This window comes from Chiloscyllium plagiosum, chromosome 4 (genome assembly GCF_004010195.1).
Source record: "Chiloscyllium plagiosum isolate BGI_BamShark_2017 chromosome 4, ASM401019v2, whole genome shotgun sequence".
Taxonomy (NCBI): Eukaryota; Metazoa; Chordata; class Chondrichthyes; order Orectolobiformes; family Hemiscylliidae; genus Chiloscyllium; species Chiloscyllium plagiosum.
In genome coordinates, this window is record NC_057713.1 from 112888096 (window position 1) to 112904945 (window position 16850).

Consider the following 16850-nt stretch of genomic DNA (forward strand, 5'->3'; position numbering starts at 1 on the left):
AGAGGTGAAATTTGAGATAGAAGCTAAAGCAATGGGGAAGGAAAAATTGGGAAAACCCCTTTCCAACCCATCTTGATGTGCAAATCTAGCCCAGGAAAAAGGCCTGTCCACTGTGTGCAAGGCATTTGTCAAGAATATGATTGAATACTCTCCTCTTGTCTAGCTGAATGCACTTTTAACAGAACTTGAAATATTCAACACAATCCAAGATAAAGTAAACTGCTTGATCAGTACCTCATCCACCACCAGCAGACAGTGACAGTAACGTGTAACATCTATAAATGCACTGCCACAATTTGGCAAACTTAATTCAGTAACGCCTTCTAAACTCTCAGCCTCTTCTATCTAGAAGAACACAAGCAGCAGACACGTCAGGGTGCATTGCAGATGCTTTTTTATTGTTGCTGGGTCAAAATCTTGAAACTTTCTTCCTACCAGCATTGTTAGCATACATAAACCATATAACCACAGGGGTTTAAGGTAGCAGCTCACCAGGGGTATTTCAAAGGTAATTAGGGATGCACAATAAATATTGGCCTTATCAGCAATAGTTGCACCCCAAGGACAGATAAAAGTAAATTTGCATTTGTTTCCAGTATGCAATATGTCAGATTTATATCTGCAATAAAAATTCACCTGCTATTGCTTAGTAAGTCTGCATCATTGAGTACTGAACTACTTTTTAAATGCTATTTGTTGACCTTTAAATTGGTTGCTTAGCAATGCTAGATTTCAGCAGATGCCTGCTTCCCAAATCAATTCTGGATAGTCTGAACAGCAGGGGACTTAAAACAGTTGCTAGTGTAATTTGTTTAGTCAATGCACAGACAGCTTGTTCTGCTTTAATTATTTCCGTTTGTTTCCTATTGCAAAGTCGCCTGTCAATCCAGTTAACTAATTTTCCATTAATTCCATAGAACCATAATTCTCGTGAGCTCACAACCTGTACCAGCTCAGTGTGTATCACTATAGGGAAAAGGGGACAGAGACATTCAATGTCTTGGCCTCTTGACAGTTAAATCTTGACCCTTAAAAGGCATCTTTACCTTTCTGAGGATCTCCAGAATTTTCTAGCAGTTCCCTTTAATTGATTCTAATTTCATTTCATTTAAATGCAGCTTTCAATTCCATATACCCAGCCAATTCGATACTGTTTCTGTGAATATAGTGACTCACAAAAATCTTGTTATATTTACATGCTAAGAATAACATTGCAAACTTAATTTATAGCTAGTACTCTTAATTAACAGCCCCCATGCCTTAAACATACTCAGAAGTTTCTGTTGTGAATTTTTTCAAACCCTTTGAACATCCAATTAAATTATTTTCACTAGATAGCACAAACTAAATTCTCCCTGAAAAATCTACAGTGCGTCAGTTTAATGTGACATGCTTCTAAATCCATTCTTGTCAAGATTGTTTGAACATTTTATGGAATCTACTAATGTTTTCAATCACTTTTCCCCACTACAGAAGCAATACTGTCTGGTCTTTAACTTGAAATACATGTCTCAATTCTTTATTACTTATATAATATTCATTACCCTTCAGGATAAAATTCAAATCGAACAATTATCTTAAATCATTTCAACATTTTTACAAGGAAACTTAATTCTATAGTACTGATTTTCATTATAGCATTTATAGAAACACCAATTTGCATTTATATGGTCCTTTTTAATATAGTGAAGTGCACCAGAATGCTTCAAGGGAACATAACCAGGCACAAAACTATTTAGAAGAGTAGGGGTAGGTTTTAAGGAGTGCCTTAAAGATGAATGAGGAAGTTGGGGAGATTCAGGCAAGTAATTTCAGAATGTAAATCTTAGCCAAAAATATGCATACAAATGCTGGAACAAAGGAAAGCAGGGATGCATAAACAGCTAGAAGTGTTAAATATTGTAATGCTAGAGGAGGTTCCAGAAAAAGGAAGGGTATAAGACAATGGAGAGATTTAAACACAAGGAAGGAAATTTTGAAATCAAGGCATTCAGATAGCATACGCCAGTGTGGGCTAGTGGCATGGGTGGTGAGTAAATGGTACTTGATACAAGTGAGAGTATGGACAACAAAGGTTCAAAATAGCTCCTGTATTTGATCAGTAGAAGATGAAAGACTGACTTGGAAAACATTGAAATATTCAAGTCTACGGATAACCAAATAAACACATGGAGGTTTCAGGAACAAATGGACAGGGATAAGCGTAGAGATGTGTTACATTAGAGGAAAAGGTGTAGGTACTGGGAGCACGTGGAGTCCAAAGTTCAGTTCAAGATCAAATTTGTAACCAGGCATCTTGTTCACTGAGAAATACTAGGAGAATGGATTGGTGGCAAGGAATCTGAGATTGTGGCAGGATTGAAGACAATCGTTTCGGTCTCCATGATACTTACTTGGAGTAAAATTCTGATGGTCTAGTAGAACATAAAACTGTATGGCACAGGAATGGACCCTTCAGTCCACGATGTTGTGCCAAACGTGATGTCAAATTAATTAATCTCTTCTGCCTGCCCTTGATGCATATCCCTCCATTCCTTCCATATTCATGTGCTTACCTAAAAGTCCCTTAAACACCCCTATTGTATCTGCCTCCAGCACTAACCCTGGCAGCACATTCAGACTCCTACCACTGTCTGTGTAAAAAACACTTGCCCCTCATATCTCCTTTGAACTTTTCCTTTCTCTCCTTAAATGCATGCTCCCTTCTTTTAGCTTTGGGAAAAAGGTTCTGACCGTCAACCCTATTTATGCATTTCATAGACTTCTATCAGCCTCTGCTGCTCAAAGGAGAAAGTGAGGTCTGCAGATGCTGGAGATCAAAGTTGAAACTTTATTGCTGGAACAGCACAGCAGGTCAGGCAGCATCCAGGGAACAGGAGATTCGACGTTTCGGGCACAGGCAAAAGAAAACAACCTGAGTTTTTCTAGCCTCTCCTTATGCTTCATACTCTCTAATCCAGGTGGCATCCTCATAAGCCTCTCCTGAATATTCTCCAAAGCCTCCACATCCCTCCTGTAATGTGGCGACCAGAGCCAAGTGCAATATTAAATGTGGCCTAACCAAAGTCTTATAAAGCTGCAACATGACACCCTGACACTTGCGCTCAATTCCCCAACCAATAAAGGCAAGCATGTCTTTCACCACCTTCACCATCTTATCTACTTGTGTGGCCACTTTCAGGGAGCTATGGACTTGAATCCCAAGATCTCTCTGTACATCAATATAGTTCAGGGCCCTGCCATTTACTGTATACTTTTCCTTAACATTTGGTCTCCCAAAGTGCAACACCTCACACTTACCCAGATTAAACACCATCTGCCATTTCTCTGCCCATATCTGCAACTGTTCTATATCCTGCTGTATCCTTTGACAACCTTCTACACTATCCTCAACTCCACCATTCTTTGTATCATTTGTAAACTCAATAGTCCAACCACCTACATTTTCATGTTCATCTGTGCCATTTACATCACAAACAGCAGAGGTCCCAATAGAGATCCCTGCAGAACACCACTAGTCACGGACCTCCAGCCTGAAAAACAACCTTCCAAGGGCGAGTTAACAGATGGGTGAGCCTTAGCAAAAAGAGTAGCATTCACCCTCCCCCCCCCCCCTCCCCCCCCGAATATGTGATTGGATGCCTCTGAGATTGTGCAGAAGTCTCCAGTGGCTCGTTGAAATGGAGCACTTGCACAGGAATGGAGAGTGACTGTCTCCATCGAGGCTCCTGGGTAGATGGTGATGATGCTCATCCAGCAGCTGGTAGTGCTGTCCTAAGGCATTGTTGACTTTGCTGCTGGGTCATATGCAGATAGCTGATTGAACATTGTTTCTGTCGGCCATCTTGTGCAGGCTGTTGTGCCTGTGTAGCTGGTGCAGCTTCTGATTCTGCTCTTGTTGGTTTTGGTGTCGGAGCAGGCAATGCCTGCAGTTTCCTCAGAGAAGTAAGTTACCCACAGTAAAGGTAGGTTTGATCTGTGTCATCCTTATGGTGCTTTCAGGAGATCTGTGGAGACAGTAATCTGATGTTTCTCTGAGACTTTCACACTGCCAGCTGGCCTCATCGTGCCTAGGAGAGTCAGTTCATATGCAGCATTTCCCACCTGGGCTCCACTCCACACATTGTGGCATCCTGTGCAGCTGGAAATGACAGCTCTTCGTGAGCAACATGACATGTCCATGTTACTGAAATCATACCAGTGTACCTTCCCATCTACCATCCATTCCTGCAGGGAGGCTGAAATCTTCTTATTTGGCCTTGGCATGATAATGGTCAGCAACGTGCCTACCATCCAGTAGATTTGAATTGCTTTATTCCCAAGTTATCCATAACCTCCTTGAATAGTTTGGATGTGAAGTTCGATCCTTGATCTGACTGGATCTCTATTGGCAGTCCGAAACTAGTAAAAATATTTAAGTAATTCTTCTACAACACTTTTTCCCTTGATATTATGTAATGGGATTGCCTCTGGAAATCTAGTCGACACATCCGTTATTGTTAATAAATACTTATTCTCACTTTTTGTTTGAGGTAGGGGACTTACACAATAATCAAGACTCCTGTGAAAGGTTCCTCAAATGCTGGAATAGGTATTAAAGGTGCAGGTTTCATTACTGTCTGTGGTTTTCTGATCAGTTGACATGTATGTCACATTTGACAAAATGCAACTACATCCTTGTGTAGTCCAGGCCAGTAAACATGTCTTTGTATTTTAGCCTATGTTTTCCTCATCCCTAAATGACCTCCACGTGGTAGCTCATGCGCCACTTGCAGCTCCTCCTTTCGATACGCTACTGGCAAAAAATTTGATGAATCTCTGCCCATTTCTCATCTGCTTGAATGTGTGATGGTCTCCATTTCCTCATTAAGACATCATTTGTTAAGTAATAACACACAGGGATGCATTCATTTTTCTTCTCTGAAAATGCCTTTTCATATAACTGTTTTAACTCCTCATCTTTCAGCTGTAATTCAATAACCGTAGCAGAGCTTTCTTTTTGCTCCTTTTCTGTTGCACTTATCTGATCAAAAAAGGTCTCGGATAATGCTATGTCAGCTTCCTTATTTGTGCCTTTTTATCCCTCCTGCTTGTGCCTGTGTCATCTTGTGTTTACACAATCAGGGAAAATTCCTGGATAAACATTCTCCATGTCTTCAGTTGCCAGCGTCTCCACTGGCTTTTCAACTGGAGTAGGCAGCATGCCTACCAATGAATCAGCTATATCATTTGCAAGGACAAGTTGTATTCCTGGAGCTGAGAGTTTGTCCAGCACTCCTACCATAAATTCTCCACTCTTGTGTGGATTCTGTAGCTTCACTTTACATAATTGAGCACTTCTTGTCTCACCATGAATTCCTGTTGCCAGTACCTTTTCTGGCAATAGTCCCTCAGGAGTACATATCTCCTTACCCTTCAGCATTACTGACTGAGAGGATCCTGTGCCCCTTCATATTGTACCTTCCTTACCTACTGCTCCTGGCCTATGTGAATAAACTTTACCCTTACATGTGTATTTTTTAAGCAGATCTGGCACTTCCTCCTTAATCAACCTCTGATCATCTTGGACACTCTGAGGCAGCTGTCTAACTTCTGTCATGCTTTTTGTTACTAGTCCAACAAAACCTCCAAGTTTGTCCAGTTTTCCTACACCTGGCTTTCTCCTAGCCCACCAATACTGTCGTTTCGTGAGGCCCACTTTATTACAATGAAAACACCTGAGCTTTTTAACTTCTCTGACCCCTCAAGGGTTTCGTTTTTACCCTGTGACTACGTTATCCTTATGATCTTCACTGAGATCTACCTTTCCCTTGCCATGTGAGGATTTCTCTTTGCCGCAATTTCTATCCCTCATGGACTGAAATTGATTCTGGAAGCCAAACCAAGTTTTATGACTAGCTCGTAATCATCAGCCACTTCAGCTGCTAACCGTGCTGTTTTAACTCTCTGCTCTTCCACATGAGTTTGCACTATTTCCTCGCTAAGGTTATCTTCAGCCTTTATCTCCAGCCTGTTAAGCTGACTTTCATTTTAAGTATCAGTTTTGGAAGTTCAAAAGCTCTCTCTTTTTCCCTCTCTTCTGCTGTTCTCTCTTCTTCTTTCTGTTCTTCTGCTCTCTCTTTTCCCTTTCTTCTGCATTTTAATCATAACTCAAGCTGTTTCATTTCTGCTGCCCTTTCCTTATGTCTTACCTCTAACTCGAGCTGCTTCATTTGCAATTGAATCCCTGCCATCTCTCTAGATTCTGATGGTTTCTCCAGCAAGTTTAAATGTTGAGCTACTGCTGTAATTATCTCTCCTTTCCTCACAGAAGCAGGCAGTTCCAATTCCAGCTTCTCTGGTAATTCCTGCAGCTTGGTTTTATTCACTTTTTGCAAAACTTCCAATGTCACTGCATTCATTTCCAGAAACCTTTTGGCTACTAAACGAGATATTATTATCCCAAGCTTTGTCCATCCAACCAAACCCACATCCGAAATAAAGACACTAGCACCCATCACTCTCTGTTTTAAATCCCGCAAAGAGCCCCCAATCTGTTATGGACTAAGCCAGACCACTCAAAACATTCTGAAACAGGCAGCCCAGACCATACCTTTGCAAATTGTTTTAGTAAGCATATAGTGAAAATTACCTGGATTACGTTAGCGAGCTTGACTTCCAGGTTTAAAACAGAAAAAAAACTTACAAAATTACACAGTGAAACACAAAGAACAGAATAAAGAACCCCGACAGAACTCAGTCCATCCAAACTAGACGTAGTTATGCTGTCCGAATGTACACAACAGTCCCAATAAGCAAATCCCCTTAAAACACAGTTAAAAAATGGAACAGATGCTTAAAGATTGAAATTAGAAGGGCAGAAAGAGAGAAGAGAGTTTCCACACAGCTCACTGTTGAACTCCCAACTAGTTCTGGATTGAACTGCTCGGCTAGAAAGCTAACCACTCCCCTTTCATTATACAGGTCACTTCTAAAACATGACCATTTTGGCCTGAAGCCTCATCTGTTTACGTATAAACAAAAGGCCTCTCAAAATCCTTTTCATCTCTGTACCAAACCAGACTGCCTGGAGCCCGGCCTGTTTTATTATCCCTCTTGAAAAAAAATGAAGGATAGAGTATCCTTGAGTCAAGGAACAGCTTTTAGAAAAAAAGGACTAGCTTTGTGACAGCTCATCTGAGCCCTCGACATGAGTCAGCTTCAGCTTTGACAATGCTCTGGACAGACCTTCAACATTCTGGATGGACTGCAGGACAAGAGCTCCCAGAGGGTCAGCCCTAGTGACTGACTGAAACCTAGTCCCCCCCATTGCCCCAGACTGGCTGGTTTCTTCCTTGTCTTCAATGGTTTTGGACTTTTCTTGATGTGGACACTGTCACTTCCTGTTTACCGTTCTTATAATTCTGCTTCTATTTAATGGATTGCAGGCTTGCCCAGAACATTATACATGACATTTCAACTGTGCCTTTTTGGTTAAATGAGTTTCTTAGTTGACAACTAAAACTCTAATTAATTGACACTAAAGCTTAGAGCTGCACCACTGAATGTAGTTGGGGTGGAATGAAAGACTATCAGAGTCATACTCCTTGCTAGCTGACCATAATGTTGACTATGTCCATGTGTAACTTCAGTGGCCACAGTCCTGGCTGAAATTGACAAACAGCCTAAAATTTTATTTTAAAAGTACAATAGTAAAGTGCTTCGCAGGCAACTAGGTTTAAAAACACACGTTTGTTCTGTTGTTTCTTGGTCATATTCATTTACGTCAGACCTTTAACAAAATTAAATTGCTCGTTGTCATTATTATAAGATGTGGGGATGGAAGAGAAAGATTTTCTAAAAATTAAACTGCATTATTTTCATTGTATAGCATGAGTAATTGGGTACATTAGTTACTTCCACTGTCAATTTCCATTTTTCTTTTCTTCCGTGTTCCTCTTCCTAAGCCATGTGCTACTTAAAAAGACATGACTGTCTGCTCTATTCTTGGGAATCCAACAGCTTGTGTGAAACCGGCTGTCAAATTATTCAGTGCAACAGCTGGAATCTGTTCTCGTTCCTGTCCCTTACTCTCTGAAAACATGCCTTCTGACTGATTTCAATGCAAATGAGATAAACTTTAGGAGCATAAGAACAGGCATGTATTTTGCTTAAGTATCAAATGAAGTGCAGACAAAGGCCAGACATATAGATAGATGTGAGAAAAAATATTCAACAGCAATGTACTGTTGCAAGGAAACAAAGTGGGATGTTGAGTGTATCTGGCCTTGAGCATAAGAATTCAGTTTCATTTGTCCGAAAGAGCAATGAGAAAATAGAAGTGAAACTTCTACAGAGGCTGTGGTGTTAAGTTAGTTCCGGAAGGCTACTGTAAATCATAGGTATTTAATTTCAGAAATTTGACGCTGTAACTGCAAAATATTAAATAAACTGGAAAATTTCTTCTGCGCTAATCATAGCAAAACTCAAATTCATAGGTGGATTTGACATTACCACATCTAGCATAGAGGAAACCTTCCTCTGCTTAGGCTCTGGGAGATTATCTCCAAAACGTTAAATGTTTTGTCTTGTTGAATGCCTGCTGCAAAATTAGATTTTATTGGCATTTATATTTTATTAACATAATAACATTTGTGCATTAAAATAGCTTTAAAGTATTATTTTATTAATGTTAGACATACTTATGAAAAAAGAACTATTTACTATTATATCGGTTGTCTTTGTTTTCTGTGATAACTGCGAATGGTTTCATGCCAAGACAAAATTATTGGTGATTCTTGAAATACATAACATTAAATAGGTGTAGCACTGCTATCTGTTAACAGTAATTGTAAGTCATAAACTGGTCTTCAATGCTGTTGAAGGACACAAGTTGGCTATCTTACAAAGAATTAACAGATCAGTGATTAGAGTCATAGAGTCATAGAGATGTACAGCATGGAAATAGACCCTTTGGTCCAACCCCTCCATGCCAACCAAATATCCCAACCCAATCTAGTCCCACCTGCTAGCACCCGGCCCATATCCCTCCAAACCCTTCCTATTCATATACCCATCCAAATGCCTTTTAAATGTTGCAATTGTAGCAACATCCACCACTTCCTCTGGCAGCTCATTCCATACGCATGCCATCCTTTGCGTGAAAATGTTGCCCCTTAGGTCCCTTTTATATCTTTCCCCTCTCACTCTAAACCTATGCCGTCTAGTTCTGGACTCTCTGATTCCAGGGAAAAGACTTTGTTTATTTACCCTCTCCATGCCCCTCATAATTTTGTAAACCTCTATAAGGTCACCCCTCAGCCTTCAAAGCTCCAGGGAAAACAGCCCCAGCCTGTTTAGCCACCCCCCATAGCTCAAATCCTCCAACCCTGGCAACATCCTTGTAAATCTTTTCTGAGCCTTTTCAAGTTTCACAACATCTTTCCGATAGGAAGGAGACCAGTATTGCAAACAATATTCCAACAGTGGCCTAACCAATGTCCTGTAGAGCCGCAACATGACCTTCCAACTCCAGAAAATACTCTGACTAATAAAAGAAAGCATACCAAATGCCTTCTTCACTATCCTATCTACCTGTGACTGCACTTTCAAGGATCTATGAACATGCACTCCAAGGTCTCTTTGTTCAGCAACACTCTCTAGGACCTTACCATTAAATGTATAAGTCCTGCTAAGATTTCCTTTCCCAAAATGCAGCACCTCGCATTTATCTTAATTAAACTCCATCTGCCACCTCTCGGCCCATTGGTCCATCTGATCAAGATCCTGTTGTAATCTGAGGTAACCTTCTTTGCTATCCACTACACCCCCAATTTTGGTGTCATCTGCAAATTTACTAACTGGACCTCTTATGCTCAAATCCAAATCATTTATATAAATGATAAAAAGTAGAGGACCCAGCACCAATCCTTGTGGCACTCCACTGGTCACAGGCCTCCAGTCTGAAAAACAATCCTCCACCACCACCCTCTGTCTGCTACCTTTGAGTCAGTTCTGTATCCAAATGGCGAGTTCTCCCTGTATTCCGTGAGATCTAACCTTGCTAACCAGTCTCCCATGGGGAAGCTTGTCGAACGCCTTACTGAAGTCCATATAGATCACATCTACCGCTCTGCCCTATCAATCCTCTTTGTTACTTCTTTAAAAAATTCAATCAAGTTTGTGAGACATGAATTCCCACACACAAAGCCATGTTGACTATCCCTAACCAGTCCTTGCCTTTCCAAATACAAGTACATCCTGTCCCTCCGGATTCCCTCCAACAACTTGCCCACCACTGAGGTCAGGCTCACTGGTCTATAGTTCCCTGGCCTATCCTTACCACCCTTCTTAAACAGTGGCACCATGTTTGCCAACCTCCAGTCTTCCGGCACCTCACCTGTGACTATCGATGATACAAGTCCTTACCACCCTTCCTAAACAGTGGCACCATGTTAGCCAACCTTCAGTCTTCTGGCACTTCACCTGTGACTATTGATGATACAAATATCTCAGTAAGGGGCACAACAATCATTTCCCTAGCTTCCCACAGAGATCTAAAGTACACCTGATCACGTTCTGAGGATTTATCCACCTTTATGTGTTTCAAGACATCAGGCACTTTCTCCTCTGTAATATGGACATTTTGCAAGGTGTAACTATCTATTTCGCTACTTTCTATATCTTCCATATCCTTATCCACAGTAAACACTGATGTAAAATACTCATTTAGTATCTCCCCTATTTTCTGCGGCTCCACACAAAGGCTGCCTTGCTGATCTTTGAGGGCCCTATTCTCTCCCTAGTTAACCTTTTGTCCTTAATGTATTTGTAAAAACCGTTTTGATTCTCCTTAATTCTATTTGCCAAAGCTATTTCATGTCCCCTTTTTGCCCTCCTGACGTCCTTCTTAAGTATACTCCTACTGCCTTTATAGTCTTCTAAGAATTCACTCAATCTATCCTGTCTATACCTTACATATGCTTCCTTCTTTTTCTTAACCAAATCCTCAATTTCTTTAGTCATCCAACATTCCCTATACCTACCAGCCTTCCCTTTCACCCTAACAGGAATATACTTTCTCTGGATTCTTGTTATCTCATTTCTGAAGGCTTCCCATTTTCCAGCCATATCTTTACCTGTGAACATCTGTCCCCAATCAGCTTTTGAAAGTTCTTGCCTAATACCATTAAAATTGGCCTTTCTCCAATTTAGAATTTCAACTTTTAGATCTGGTCTGTCCTTTTCCATCACTATTTTAAATCTCGTGGAATTATGGTCGCTGACACCTCAGTCATCTGCCCTGCCTTATTTCCCAAGAGTAGGTCAAGTTTTGCACTTTCTCTAGTAGGTACATCCACGTACTGAATCAGAAAATTTTCTTGTGCACGCTTCGCAAATTCCTCTTCATCTAAACCCTTAACACTATGGTAGTGTCATATGTTTGGAAAGTTAAAATCCCCTACCATTACCACCCTATTATTCTTACAGATAGCTGAGATCTCCTTACAAATTTGTTTCTCAATTTCCCTCTGACTATTAGGGGGTCTCTAATACAGTCCCAATAAGGTGATCATCCCTTTCTTATTTCTCAGTTCCACCCAAATAACTTCCCTGGATGTATTTCCGGGAATATCCTCCCTCAGTACAGCTGTAACGCTATCCCTTATCAAAAACGCCACTCCACCTCCTCTCTTGCCTCCCTTTCTATCCTTCCTGTAGCATTTATATCGTGGAACATTAGGCTGCCAGTCCTGCCCATCCCTCAGCCATGTTTCTGTAATTGTTATGATATCCCAGCCCCATATTCCTAACCATGCCCTGAGTTCATCTGCCTTCCCTGTTAGGCCCCTTGCATTGAAATAAATGCAGTTTAATTTATTAGTCCTACCTTGTCCCTGCCTGTTCTGCCTGCTTGACTCACTTCTGTTCTCAAATGTACCAGTCTCAGATTGATCTCTTTCCTCACTATCTCCCTGGGTTCCACCCCCCCACCTTACCAGTTTAAATCCCCCTGAGCAGCTTGAACAGATCTCCGTGCCAGTATATTAGTCCCCTTCCAATTTAGGTGCAAACCGTCCTTCTTGTACAGGTCACTTCTACCCCAAAAGAGATTCCAATGGTCTAAAAATATGGATCCTTCTCCCAGCTCCTCAGCCATGCATTCATCTGCTCTATCCTCCTATTTCTGCCCTCACTAGCTCTTAGCACCGGAAGTAATCCAGATATTACTACTCTCCAGGACCTCCTTTTTAAAGTATTGCCTAACTCTCTGTAATTTCCCTTCAGAATCTTCAGAATAGGAAGTGCACCTTTTCCCTTCCTATGTCATTGGTTCCAATGGGGACAATGACCTCTTGCTGGCCCCTCTCCCCCGTGGGAACATTCTGCACCCTCTCTGAAATATCCTTGATCCTGGCACCAGGGAAGCAACACACCATTCTGCTTTTTCGCTGCTGACCACAGAAACGTCTGTCTGTATCTTGGACTGGAGAGTCCCCTAATACAATTGATCTCTTGGAACCCGACGAGCCCCCGTTGCATTCGAGCCAGTCTTGATACCAGAAACTTGGCTGTTCGTGTTACGTTACTCTGAGAATCCATCACCCCCTACATTTTCCAATACAGCATACTTGTTTGAAATGGGTATAGCCACAGAAGACTCCTGCACTAGTTGCCTACCTCTCTTACCTTTCCTGGAGTTATCCCATCTTTGTGACTGTATCTGAGACGTTACCCCCTTCCTATAACTGCCATCCACCACATACTGTTGCTGTTGAAAATTTCTCATTGCTTCTAACTGTCTCTCCATTCGATCTAATAAGATTCACAACCAACAGCATTTATGGCAGATATAATCCGCAGTAACCCTTAAACTCTCTTTAAACTCACACATCTGACAAGAAGCGCATATCACTCTACTAAAGGCCATTTTTGCTCCTTCACAATCTACACATCCAAAAAATAACATTGTCTTATTCCTCTACAAACACTGCCCCCGGTTAAATTAATAGTTATGGCTTATATTTTAAGTTTAATCAAGAAACATATCTCAAAAAACATATAATCAAGAAAGAAGCCACTCTTCTCACTATTGCAGACTTTCTGGAGGTCACACTTAAAAATAAGACACTTATCTGCTGTGAACTTCACCCAAACAGTTCCTCCAAGTTTAAGAAATTGTATAGGAATATGAAAACAATCAGAATCTGAGACTTAAAATATTTTATAAACACCCAACAAGGTGACTGCACCTTTCCTATTTCTGACTTCACCCAAACAGTTCCTCCAAGTTTAAGAAATTGTATAGGAATATGAAAACAATCAGAATCTGAGACTTAAAATATTTTACCAGATCATGTATTAATAGTGATCCAAAGATTCAGCATGCCACTGTTCCACAGTTAATACAGAATTTTTTTCCTTATTTATTGCCCATTCCGCATTGCTGTTGTGTAATATTGCATCACTACTTTGAAATTATAACTTTTAAATAACAGTTTGCCTTGATAAGCTATTGGGTAACTGACAATTGCCCACATAGTGTGAGATTACAGTTACCTATAGGCAAAACCAAGTAAGAACTAAGACCACAGCTGTCACTGCTTCCATTGTCTATTCATGCACATTTATGCACTTCACACCAGCAAGTGTCCCATCTCTAACCATGAATCTGTGTCCACTGACTTTTGAATGTGACTGTGCTGATGGAGGGTGCAATGAACTGATGAGTCACTCTCTCATCAAATAGTTGCAGTTCCTCCTCTGAGGAATTGTGTGATGTCAGAGCCTCAACCACTATTAGAAATAGGGGAAAAATTAGAGTGATATACACATCTTTTGCCTCCAGTCAACTCCTGTTGCCTGTCCCTGATCTGTAGCTTCCTGAGATCATCAAGGTCCACAGGAAGACCAGTGTTAGTCAGAAGGATTGATAGACTCATCACTTTACTCCATGGACATTACACCTTCCTCGTCCTCAGTGACAGGCTGCCCTCTGTAACCCATTCCATTTCCATGCCAGCTTTTCCATTGGGACCTGCTATGCCTGCTATGAACTTTCACACCTGCACCTCCAGTTCTTCTATGCTCCCTGGCATTATGAATGCCTCTCTCCTGGAATCAGGTTTAGACATTATGTCCATTGTGTCTCGTGTTCGTAGTGCTGATCAGCATATGCCAGCTTTCCCATCCCTCGTCATGGACACTGGGAGTCTGCTGTTAACTGCCATTCAGTCTTGGAAATGCAGTGATCAACTCTGACAGATCTGAGCCTTCACTGTCTCTTGCCCTGGTCATACATGGTGCATGGGTTTCACCTGTTCCCACATGGGCACCATGTATGATGCGCAGAGTTGCATGCCTGCTATCATTTATGTCAATCATCTTGCTATATCATATATACTATGTTGTTGAAACAATTCCATCTACACCCATGTTATCATAACCGCATTGACTATTGACATTGTCAGCCAGTTCCAGCTACCCTTCTTAGTAAGGTTTGCTGTCCCCTCCAGTTCACTGGGAGGCGCTCCTCTCCCCATACCTTTCGCAGCCTGGAGCAGCATTTCCAATGAATCTTCATTAGATGTTGATGGAATCATTCCTCTGATTCCTGTTGATCCTGCCCAGTCTCCCTTATTCAACATTCTTTTCATTGCCCGCTTTGTCCGCAGTTCGCCTTACAGATGCTGACCGCCTGTTAAATATTGCTCCTGCCTTCGACTTGCCAGAGCAACCACCTGCCTGCCACTTATTAGTTTAATATTTTGAATCAACCTATTTGGAGTTGTTATGACACTCCTCTGGGATAGGGAGCCACCTAGTTATTAACTCGCTTCCCAGCCAACTGGCTCTTCAATGGCCGTTGCAGGCAAAATCCCTGTGTCTGTCCTACCAAATGGTGATACAGCTAAATGACCCCAATTGCTTCCTGACATCAGAGCATTCTTTCTTTTGGCACAATTTAGCTCATAGTGTGCATTTGGTAGTCTTGAAAAAGCATCCTTCTTCAAAATACATTGTTTACTCGTTTACAAGATTAGAATTAAACACAAAGTTAATGGAATGGCATTGTTATAAAGAGAGACCTTGTAACTACTGGTGGAAACTGATGTTCAGCAATAACTTTGCACGTTACTGTTGTCCTGATGTACAGTACCTCCTAATGCCAGAAGCCATTCAAAATTATAGTAGTTGAAGTAATTTTAAAATAAGTAGTTGCAAGGAGCACTATACATCTTTTTAAACCTAAAGTGGAAAACCAAAGTATTAACAGCACCATACTGCCTATCCTTTTTTCCTCTGTTTTTCTCACTTCCAAGCACCCTGAATCGTAATTTCTGAGGATATGAGTATTTTAATACTTTTTTACCTGATCTCCAATCTTTCACTTAGAAAACATAATCTCACTGGCTCATCGCTCCCTGACTCCTTGAATTCAGCATTCTGATCTTTGCTTTAAATTTCTTAATGGACTTGTTCCTTTTTAACTTCCTCCAGTGCTCAAAATCCTTCAGCCTTCGTGCCTTTCTGTCTTTTAAAATTTCCACTCAAAACTGTCCTGTTTCTCTACCTTCCTCAAAATCATGTAACATGCTAGTCCAATTCAGCTCTTTGTCCAAGTTGATGTCACCCATTTTACTATCTTTTCGTTTGGCATTTTTGCCAAATCCCACTTTGGGATGACTTCTCCCACATTAAAGATAGTTTTTATATAAGTGTTATTATGTTTCATGAAATCTGTACAATGCAGAAAGAGACCATTCCACCCATCAAATCTGCACTGACCCTCTGAAGGGGATCCCACCCAAACCCAGCCACTACCCATCCCCGTAACCCCGCATTTACCATGGCTAATCCACCTAGCCTGCACGTTCCTGGACACTACAGGACAATTTAGCATTGCTGATCCACCTAACTTGTACATCTTTGCATGTGGAGGAAACCCGTGCAGACATGGGGAGAACATGCAATCTCCACGCAAACAGTCGACCAAAGCTGGAATCAAACCTGGGTCTCTGATACTGTGAGGCAGCAGTGCTGACCACTGAGCCACCATGCCACCCAAGTTTTAGGGAACAAAGTCGGTGTATTTGTATGGAGACTTTGTATTCTGCTCTAAATAGTCTGTTTACATTATTACACTGTACCATATCATGTGCTTGGAGCTGATCTTATTTTATTTTCCCTGCAGCTTCACTGGATAGCTCGCCATAAATGTGTGGTTCTGAAGATCTTGCGACAAATTCTTGACGCAAAGCAAATCTGTGGCTTTCCACTCTGCTCCTAACCAGAAGTGCCCTCTCACGCTGGAAACAACTCTCCTATAGTTAAAAAAAAGATATTCTGAACAATGTTTGCTAAAGCCTTTGGGAATACATGGACTTTGGGTATATGCAAGTAAATTATTGAAACCATCCAGACATTAAAAAAATCAAGAAGTTAAATTCTTTAAATATGTCGGCTGACCTTTGTGAATTGATCTGATGCTTGGAGACCATAAAACTTTGATTTCTCTGACAGTGATGTGTGGTAAAGCTTTATTTAGTGAAAGCATCAGATGTGAGTTTCACCCTTTAGGTCCTCCATGTGTTGCCAGAGCATGTGCTCCTTTACATCTGAAGGTAATGTAGTGAGAATTGAGAACTGCAGTTTTTGACCAATGTGCAGAGATAATTCAACCAATGGACAGATTGGAGGTTGGAGGAGAGAAGCTTTCATCTTTATCCTTGGGATAAAGTAGTTTGGAACAATGAATTTAAGTAAATACTGTCCAACACAACGTCTTTTTCACTAGACTTTCTTTTGGTAGTACACAACCTTTGGAAAACATAGCCAACTCTAGCATAGTTGAATATCCTGTTGTGGGA

At 41.1% G+C, this 16850-nt stretch overlaps 1 protein-coding gene across 2 annotated transcripts in view; it reads left to right on the forward strand.

Moving 5' to 3' along the window:
• Positions 1 to 16502, forward strand: part of samd12 (sterile alpha motif domain containing 12) — a 122941-nt gene extending 106439 nt beyond the window's left edge. For both annotated transcript variants that reach the window (XM_043688986.1, XM_043688987.1), the window contains one exon: positions 16175 to 16502. In XM_043688986.1, coding sequence (XP_043544921.1) covers positions 16175 to 16197 — 23 coding nt within the window. In that variant the 3' untranslated portion in view covers positions 16198 to 16502. The remainder of the gene's footprint in view (positions 1 to 16174) is intronic.
• The last annotated feature ends 348 nt before the right edge of the window (positions 16503 to 16850 follow it).